The 10,000-nt window shown below is 40.9% G+C and overlaps 1 protein-coding gene, 1 long non-coding RNA gene and 1 other non-coding gene across 3 annotated transcripts in view; 2 read left to right on the top strand and 1 right to left on the bottom strand.

Moving 5' to 3' along the window:
- Positions 1-865: 865 nt before the first annotated feature.
- LOC115303085 lies at positions 866-972 on the top strand. The gene has a single exon (XR_003913801.1). It is a non-coding gene; the product is annotated as a U6 spliceosomal RNA (small nuclear RNA).
- Positions 973-7,914: 6,942 nt separating this feature from the next.
- Positions 7,915-9,636, bottom strand: RPS29 (ribosomal protein S29). Its single transcript, XM_029951140.1, has 3 exons — positions 9,525-9,636; positions 9,182-9,281; positions 7,915-8,038 (listed from the first exon to the last, which is right to left on the bottom strand). Exons 1-3 carry the CDS (start codon positions 9,584-9,586, stop codon positions 8,030-8,032), a joined length of 171 nt encoding a protein of 56 aa, XP_029807000.1. The 5' UTR covers positions 9,587-9,636; the 3' UTR covers positions 7,915-8,029.
- A 175-nt stretch (positions 9,637-9,811) lies between these two features.
- LOC115301339 overlaps positions 9,812-10,000 on the top strand; it is a 486-nt gene continuing 297 nt past the window's right edge. The window contains exon 1 of the long non-coding RNA XR_003913069.1: positions 9,812-9,998. This is a non-coding gene — a long non-coding RNA (uncharacterized LOC115301339). The remainder of the gene's footprint in view (positions 9,999-10,000) is intronic.

The raw sequence follows: 10,000 nt of genomic DNA, 5'->3' as shown, positions 1-10,000 counted from the left end.
AAAGTTTAGAATGAATTAAAAGTTTAGAATCAATAAAAGGTAGTATGTGACAAACACACACAAAAAAGATATTCTTATTGAGAGTTTCTCAACTCTGACCCCTTGATTGATTTTACTCACTTTTTTTTTCTCCTCAGTGTGATGTCCTCAGATTGAAAGCTCAGGCAGTGTTTTGGTCTAAGCAATGCCACATACTTTTATCTACAGGCCCAACACCTTTGGATCAAGAGCCTGAATGTTACAAGGACACTGGAACAGGGAAAGCAGCAATGAAAATAGTAGACTGGTCTCCAGAAAAAGTGTGACCCCTTGGGATGCTCAAGGCATTTCATTCTATAGTGCTTTCAGACTGCACTTCCTAGAACAACAGTATCCAGAGGGGCCAATACGCTCTTCAGGCCCTTGGGACCACAGTCATTCCAAGTCTGGGGTACTATTTGATGGTTGGATTGGCCAAAAAAATGAGGTGTGTGCTCCTAGTGTGTCCAGTCTCCTCTTGGACCATCAGATGCCTGAAGGATGATTCTAGCATCAAGTCTTGCACCACCCAAAACCATCCATAGTCAACTATCTGTGCACTTTTACACATTAACTTATTTGGTACTCGCAACCCTTCAGAGGAGCACATAGAATCATTACGCTTATTTTATAGATGAGGTCATTGCCTTCTAGAATGACCCACATTTCAATAACATTCAATTATGAAGACAATTATCCAATAGTGTGTTTACATATAGTGTGTTTTCACTAGAAGAGTAATGATTGTCTTGGATGATGAGAAAACAGTGTAAACCAACTATTTTCCATGTAGATATAAATTAAAGAAAGAGAAGTTTAACCTTGAATACTAAAAAAGTAGAGATTTGTACTTGCTTTGGCAGCACATATACTAAAATTGGAATGATACAGAGAAGATTAGCATGGCCTCTGTGCAAGGATGACACGCAAATTCATGAAGCGTTCCATATTTTTTTGGAGGAGGGCACTTGTGGGGAAGAGCACTGGGTGTTATATGGAAACTAATTTGACAATAAACTATTTTAAAAATAAAATAATAAAAAATAAATTAAAAAGGAGAGATTTTGAGGAATATTCTTGTCTGGCAGTTGTCATTGCTAGATTAGATGTTAAGCTATCCTACTTTACAGGCTCTCAAGAAACAAGCCTCACAAATTATATCTCCCAGCTCCTCCATCTCCATCTCTTTTTCTCTTATCTTCAGGGAAGATTTAGCTTCAGTCTTCCCCAAAAGCAGAAGAATTATATTACCTACTAATTTTTCTCTTGGCCCACGATTCCTCACGGTACAATTAGGCTTAGATGAAGCCTTAAAACCTAGGGTCCCATGCAATTATAGCAAGACAAAGGCTATGAATTTAAAAGCCCATTTCTCTCAAGAAATTTTACTTTGTCTCATTTTCCCACTTTAGCATTGTACTGAGAGAGGTAGAAGGTAAACATTACCCTACAGGTGACCTGAGGACTCACTCCCAAAGTATGGCTAGTATCTGAAATGACGGCAGTCCCGTTCAGGACCATACTCTTTAACTTGTGGGGGGAATCTGTGCCAGAACTGAATTTCGGTATACCAGTTGGTGTCAGCATACTTTTAAATTGTTGTTACTTTTATAAGATTCTTTTTATTCCTTAGTTGGTATACTTTTCTATTTGTGAAAATCACTTACCTTGTGGTGCAATGAAATACATCAACAATTTTTTCCAATGAACTTAATGGAATTTAAAAAAAATTAACAGCTTTTAACTAAGTGGGAGGGTTTTCAGGAACAAATTAAAGTCATTAAAAAGGAATAAGATTATTTAGAAAACCTATAATGAAGGTCCCATATGAGCACTCATTGTCATGATTTGCTCCCTTGGTAATAAAGAAGCTAGAATACTCAGAAATCAGATAACAAAGACTCCTGACTATGTAGAAAACTTTAAAGGAAATTGTGTTGAAGGAGTCTATCTACAAAAAATAACTTCTGTATATAAATTCATTTTCACAAACCCTCTCCTGTGGTGATTGGCTGAATACATCATCAGTGCTAGACGTCCACACTTAATCTTCATGAATAGTAATAGAAGTTAATTAGCATCAAGGGAAGAACAGATGCACAGTTGTCATCATAAAATGGAATTTGTGGGTATGTAAAAAGAGAACGCAAGGTAACCCAGACTCAGTCTATGAAATCCCACCAGTAAGATTGCCAAGAAACAGGTTCCTTTTCTTATTTTGTGCTTTTATTGATTTGTCTATACCACCACGAATGTTTATCACTTTGTCAACTAGTCCTTTCATGTGTAATTTATTTATTATTTAGGAAATAAAACAAAACCTCCTTCAGCATTAATATAATGAAATCTTACTATTTATGGGTAACTGTTAGGAGTTTTAGTAACCTACATATCTTTGGTTCCCCGGGTAAAGGCTTATTGATTTTCGTAGCGCCTGCTGTTAATGCTTAATGTTTGGTGATGGAGGCTCAGCTAGTCTACACAGGGGAGCTGTTTACACGATCAGCGTGATTATTATTGGGTTGTATAATGTGCATGAGGCTACTGGTACTTACATTCTTACAACTTTATTAAACAAAACTGCTCTCTCCTTTCATTGCTGCAACATCTAAAACTATAAACACACCTACAGAGATCCTATTCTGAAACCCAGATGAAGTTACAAAGGCAGCTCCTGAATTTGGACTGGTCCTAAACTGTGTTCAGAGAAACCAAGAAGGCCCTGCATTACTGACCACAGAACCAGGGTAATATACAAGCAGAAAGTAGGCATGATTTTTCTAAGACTGTCTGAATTAACAAAGGTCTTACAATAAAACAGCTGAGTGACAAGCTGCTGTCTGTCCAAGGAAGCTGAGCAAGGAGATCAAAAGCACTGCTTAGGAGTCACCCAGGAGATATGGAACCGTGGGTCTGAGGAAAGGAGTCCAGGGAAGTGACCAATAGTATACATCCAAAAGTGAAGGCAGTGATCATTTTGGCCCAGAGTACAGCTTCCTTAAATGTGTCCTTTGAATTCTAGGGCTGGACTCCACTTGAGGTCCACACAAGCCATTTCTAAGGCCAGCAATGTTTTATTTAGTCCTTGCTCCAAGATCAGTGGTTCTCAAACATACAGGCTGCCAGGGATCTCCTTCCAAACAGATAGAAAGGTGGACAGAGGCTAAGGGAACTAATAAGAACAATGGGGGCTGTGAGGGTGGGGAAGTAATGAACGGAGAAGGAGAGCACATTGGTCCTACAGGCCTTCAATACATCTGTCAGGTGATCCAGCATTTGTTTATACGAATCAGAAGGTCCAGTCTGGAATTGGCTCAGGGGATTGGTTACCATTGACATACATAATGGGCTAAATTTAACAAAGGATTTTCAGTAAACAAAAAACTCAGTCCTGGCTTCTTTAAATTATTTTCTAATTGACTGAATGACTCTAAATTGAGACACTAAATGATAATTAGCCCATCTAGATTAAGCTGGTCACTTCCAATCTCAATTCTTTGAAAGCTCCAAAAGACAAAGGACTTCTGGAAATAGCACTGGTAATAATCTAGTCTAATCTTTGGCTCCTACATAGCTTTGATTCCCGTATACACATATATTCTGTAATATCAACAAGTAGAGCCTTTAATGTTCTAAATTAACCCTTGAGAAACAACTCGTAGCTCAGTCTTCTCTTCCTTTTTCCCTTTTTCAACTTCTGTGGATATTAAGGAAATTCAAACACTTTGTTAAACCCTTCTTAATTATACCACTAGAAGAGCTTTGTTTTGCCTACCTAAAAGCCCAAATCTCTAAGGCACCAATTATTAAGGATAGTTTTCAACAAGAACTATGTCCTAGGCAGAGGCTATGCAAAGCAGACCATTTTTAAACTGTCAGAGGCATTAGCCATGCAGATAGCTGTCCAAGACTATGGTCTCTGGTATCTCTGTAATGGTAAAAAAGTGGCCCATAAAAAGTGAAGACACATTACTGCCCAACCAAATTACAGTCGTTACCAACCCTGCTCAGTCACTGATTCATCCAAAAAAATTTTACTGCATGCCTGCCCTGTGAAACATGCCATGTCAGACACTGTCAGGGTCTAGAGGGAGTAGAAATAATTCAGAGAAAACCAGAGATGGCTTAAATCATGTCCTAGGCAGGACAGTTGAAATAATCACAAATTAACCTAAAATAAGAAGATTCTAGGAGAACATAAGGGCCCTCGTGCCTAAATATGTAACCTTTTTTTCTTGCAAAAAAGAGATTAAACTTGTTTTCCACAGGCCCACATAGAATTAATATCAGTGGATAGAAATCAATGGAAGGAATTATAACAAGGCTAAAAAAGAACTTGCTGCCAGAGCAATCTAAAAATTGAGCTGTCTGGGAAGGGGCAGGAGCCTCATTAGCAAGATTGGGACCTGGGGCACTATATCCTGCAGTAGTCACTGGATTCTCCACCCTTAAATGAATCTTAAATCTGAATGCTTCAAATCAAATCACCTATAATCCTATCACCCAAAGGCAATCACTGCTAATACCCTTGTATGTTTCCTTCCTTTTTTTTTCTTTGCATTTTTAAACATATTGAAATCATACCACATATAATTTTCCACTTTGTATTGAAAATATTTTCCCTGGGCTATTTTGTAGACTACTAAAATTTGCCAAAGATTTTCATTGTTGGACATTTACAGTTTAATGATAAGGGCAGTTTTGGAGATACTTTACTTGGTTTGAACCTCCCTTACTGACTATACTACTTGGTAAATTTACTTATTCTTTTTGCCTCAGCTGCCTCATTTGCAAAATAGGATATACCTCACAGTATTGTTGCATTAAAGCAGCTAATTACAATAAAGCACTAAAAACAGTACCTGGCACAAACCATGCACTTGAAAATATTCCCAATTATACGTAAAAGTCTATCAAAAAAACTGTGATTTTGACATGAACCGAAAGTTTGTGGGGTGTCTTTCAAGGAAATCAAAGCTTTTTGTCTAGCACAGTCTTGGGGTGAGGGATTCTGAGCCTTTGCGTTCAAGCTATTCAAAAACTTTGAAAGCTGTACATAAATTAAAGTTGCCCATAAACAAGTTCTAATTTTGTCTGGTGGAGAGTTGACTCTCTCTCCTATTGAAAAAGCCAGTTCTACATTTATTTCTAAGTTTATTGCAACACCCACTAGTGATGTTTTGAATTCTTTGAATTATAAGGACGCAGGTTTCAGACAATAGAAGGGCACACATTGCCCAAGGCAAGAGGGACCACCCTTGTAACACCCTTAACATTCCTAAGGGCAGGCCTAGAAATAGAAGCTATAGGTAATCAGTTATTGCTTAAGGCTAGTTACCCTATGTGAGGGTCCTGGGTCTACTCTGTGATTGGTTAACACTCTAAATGTTGTAATTGGATAAACCTGCTGTCAGTAATATTGTGTAATAATAATTGGATCACTGTTCCTATGTCACAATTTCCTGTAACTCCCCCTTCCCAAACTCATAAAATCCCTACCCCACCTTTGTTCGGGGCTCTCAGCATGGATCCACCACGCCGGTAAAGTCTGTGAGCCCGAGCTTAGGCCCCGGCGAGCCTAAACCCGTAATAAAGCCCTTTGCTTTTGCATGCGTGACTCGGTCTCCCTGGCGGTTTCTGGTTTTGGGGGATGATAAAGAAATCTTGGGTATTACAGAATGTGCTCAGTTTTCTAGTTTCAGTAATGAGCTAAGTAAATTCCTTGACAGGTTCTATTTAGATCTAATTTAATAAGTCAAGGGACCCAAACCTAAAAATATATTCTCTATGCTCCAGTGGTTGTTTGGACCTCTCTCATAGAACCTATCATATTTTGCCATTGAGATTATTGGGCTTTTACTAGATACTTCTTCAATTAAGGACCTACTATTAATATATAAGACACCTGTTACACGCTGTGGTAAATATGGAAATAGTCCCTGCCTTAATGTAATTGTCTCTGAGAAAGAGTGTGTAATAGGCATGGAGAGCAGTAGCTTTTTAAATTATTTAATGTTTTATTTTTGAGAGAGAGCGTGAGGAGGGGAGGGTCAGAGAGGGAGACAGACTGTCAGCACAGAGCCCGATGCGGGGCTTGAACCTCGAGATCATGGCCTGAGCCAAAGCTGAAGCTCAATCGACTGAGCCACCCAAATGCCCCAAGAGAGCATTATCTTTGACATCAGACAGACTTGAGTTCTAGTCCAGTTCTCATCCCCTTGTTACTTGGGGAGACTTTGAGAAAAATATCTCATTTCTAAGCCTCCATTTCCTCAGCTGTGTAATGGGCATGTCCACAAAGAGCAGTGAGAGACTTGAAAAAAATAATGCACATAAGGCACTTCGCTTGTCTGGCACATATATACACCTCTCACAACCTCATTTAACTAAATCACTAGATGTATGAGCCTAGCTCATCTTTCTTGATCTCAAATTTCTACTTTTGCAGCTAACACGGGTTCTCACCCACTGTCTGCAACACCAGCTCCATTCTATTGCCACAAACTTTCCTAACATCTTCAAGCTCTTCTCCCAATACTGTACCTCCTTGACATTTAATATCCCCCCCCAGACATTTACCCGGCAGTAACTAGTTTATTATCGCATACTTCTGGGCCTCAAATGTTAAGAGTAGAGGTGGATTTTCTATAAAGCTCACAAAAGTGAGGCTTCAGTTGTCCCCAACTTCCAGGACCTCCTACAATAGCATGGTTGTCATGTTTTTGAAATTTTTGAAAATAACCAGTTACAACGCTTTTTTCATTCATTTCTAGTCACACCCCCCTCCTGTAAGATAACCTGCTAACCCAAGTTTATCAGAAGCACTTAGCTGACCACTCCTGCCTTGGCTCTAGTGTGCTATTATCTAGGTTCTCCTGCAGTCTGCTTTACTCATCTTCCCACCTGCCCCACCCCCACCCCGGGGTAACCCAGAACAGCCCTCTTCATGTGTAACTCCCCAGATTTTAGGAATTAATCTCTTCCACTAACCAAGAGGAGATCCCAGAATAGCAGATATTATTCATACTGAGGACAACCCAAGTTGTCTTACCAGTCCCAAGTTCCCATGGACCCCAGAGGAATGTCTGCATTCCTTGACATACAAATAAACAAATGCCTACCTACTTGGGAGTTCCACATGGATATCAAACGGGCACTCAACTTACCTCAAACCAAACTCTCCCTCTCCAAGCTTGTTTTTTCAGTCCTTGCTTAGTGACCATTGCCTTCCAGCTGCTCAGGACAAAGCTCTTGGTATCATTCTTTTACTATCTCCCACATCCAATCCTTCAACAAATCACATCATCTTCCTCTTCAGAAGCCATTTGTTTCTGGACTACATCAACCACTCCCTTTTACCCTAGCCCTAGCCAAGATCCCTAGAGTAAATTACTCCAACAGACCTGTTTCCCTCCTTCCACCCTTGCCCCACTGAAGTATTTTGCTCACAAGACTCAATGACCTTTTCAAAACATTAGTCCCTTCCACATAGGAGTATTGGAGAAACTTAATTTTCATCCATGAATTGCCCGAGAAGCTAAGACTGTCACCTCTCCAAAGCTGGGAAATGCCTAAAAAAACAGGTGTTTTCTCAAAAACATCTCAACATTTTACTACTGCTCTAGCTCACTGTAGCAAATCAATTACTTGAGACACTTGTCCAGGTTATATACTGAATGTTCCTACATATAGAAGTCACTTAATGTAACAAAATTTTTTGAAGTGTAAAAAAAAAAAAAAAAAACTGGCATTTTTACCAGACTCCAGCATGAGTACTTTTACATAACTGAGGGAAAATAATCCACATATTTTGAATATGAACCCACTGAGATACATTTTAAAACAGGACATTTTAAATAAGAGATCTCTATAATCAACTGACCATTCACATAAAAACACTTATAATTGAAGTATTTTTATTTTATGTACAATGAATTGGCATTGAGATAGGTTTTCTTGGATATCTGCAGTTAGGGCAGGTCTCTTGGATGACCCATTCAAGGAAGTTCACTTAATCCAACTGGAAAAAATTAAAAAAAGACGAAAAGAGTTAATTCAAAATGTTTAAACATCCCATTTTATTCTCACAAACACTGGCTCATTTTGGAAAAATGAGGTTTAAGCTGGAGATATGACCCACCCCAACTAGCTACACCAAGATCACAATATTTACTTAAAGCCCACAACAAGCCGTTCCACAAACTACAATTATATTATAGACTGTAAATTTTAGTAGTGGCATTCTCACTTCTTCCCTCAGTTTCCCACTAGGAAAATACTCCTCCATACAATGTTCTTTTCCAACACCTAAGGATGGTATTCACAAACTAACTCATCTACTCTTAACCTCTGAGAAACTGGGGACACGAAGTTAGCTTGAAGGTCTGAGTTTATGCTCATCACAAATACACTCACCCTCTCCCACTGAGTACCATATATAAACCTCCACACTGAACAGCAAGCATATACTTATCTGGTCAAACCTAAAAGTCCAAGATTAAGATAATTTGTGTCTGCCAGAGACCACACGATTGCCAGTGACTGTCACTGTTAAAGTATCTAAAAGAGACAACGGTTTTCCCAATAGTGGAGGGAAAAACACTAGCGGGTAGAGTCCAGACAGCTCCATATAAACATATACAAATCTTTGCAACAACCTTGCCATTTATGTTTCTCGGGCAGAAACTGAACTTCGGGAGACTGGACCAATGTCACAGGACTACTAATAGACTTCGTCTGAATCCCAACAAGGTTTATCTGGCCCCAATCCTCAAGTTCATTCCAGTAATAGGACACTATCCGACATTTCAGGGCGGTAGCCAACAACTGTATTTTGCTGGGAAAATGTCTGCATAAGACTAAAGAGATGTAAAACTTAATTCCAGTGTTTTCTGAAAAAGCAAATAATTTCATCCCATAGAATACACGGCACCTAAAAGTGGCAGACACTGGTAAACCGGAATTAGATAATTTATAACGTCTATACACGCTATCCCATTAACCTGACTGCCAAAACTATGTTAGCAGGGTCGTACGGAACCCAAAAAAGTCCTGCTGACGGCCAAGACAAAAGGAAAACGGTGCTGATCGAAAGCTCGCAGTAAGGAAATATCTGGACGCTCTCCGCTCACTGGAACCGAGTGTGGCGCCCGCGGCTGCGTACCTTAATGAAGCCTATATCCTTCGCGTACTGACGGAAACACTGGCGGCACATGTTGAGGCCATATTTCCGGATCAGGCCGTGCCGGTTTGAGCAGACGCGGCTGGAAGAAGAGAGATGGCGTTACTGGAAGCCACAAAAGTAAAAGGATTCCGCACCCCGGAGCCACCACCGACACCGCCGGTGTTCCCTAACCCGTCAGAGGCCCGTAATGGCGGCAGGCACAGCTCGAGAGTCGCTCTACCCGCCTATCCGCACGCGCCGCCTGCAGGCTCCTCTACATAAGAGTTAGGGCCGCGTCCCACCCCAGTGCAACCCTTCCCTAAAATCACAATGTATTTCTCACCAAGAACGAGAACCCTGGCCAAATTTCCTCGGATGGCTCCAGTAGAGCTGCTGGTGACCCATCTTGCTCTCTCGGACGCAACGAGGCAAAAGGAAAGAGCTCACAAACGCATGCGCTCTTCAAATGTTTGAGACAATTTACCCAGAATGCAGTGCTGGCAAAGACGCGAACTTTGTGCGGCCAAGCTGTTCACAGAGCAGTCTTGGAAACGATCCAGGCCGGCACCGCTGATGACGTCACCGCAACTCAACCTCTAGTGTCGTTTTTTGCCACCTCCGAGCGCCGGGCGCGGTGGCGCGCGCCTGTAGTCCCAGCTACTCGGGAGGCTGAGGCAGGAGGATCGCTTGAGCCCAGGAGTTCTGGGCTGTAGTGCGCTATGCCGATCGGGTGTCCGCACTAAGTTCGGCATCAATATGGTGACCTCCCGGGAGCGGGGGACCACCAGGTTGCCTAAGGAGGGGTGAACCGGCCCAGGT

The sequence above is a fragment of the Suricata suricatta genome, chromosome 9, assembly GCF_006229205.1.
Source record: "Suricata suricatta isolate VVHF042 chromosome 9, meerkat_22Aug2017_6uvM2_HiC, whole genome shotgun sequence".
NCBI lineage: Eukaryota > Metazoa > Chordata > Mammalia > Carnivora > Herpestidae > Suricata > Suricata suricatta.
Note: the sequence above shows the minus strand (reverse complement) of the source record. Positions and strands in the feature narration are given on the sequence as shown.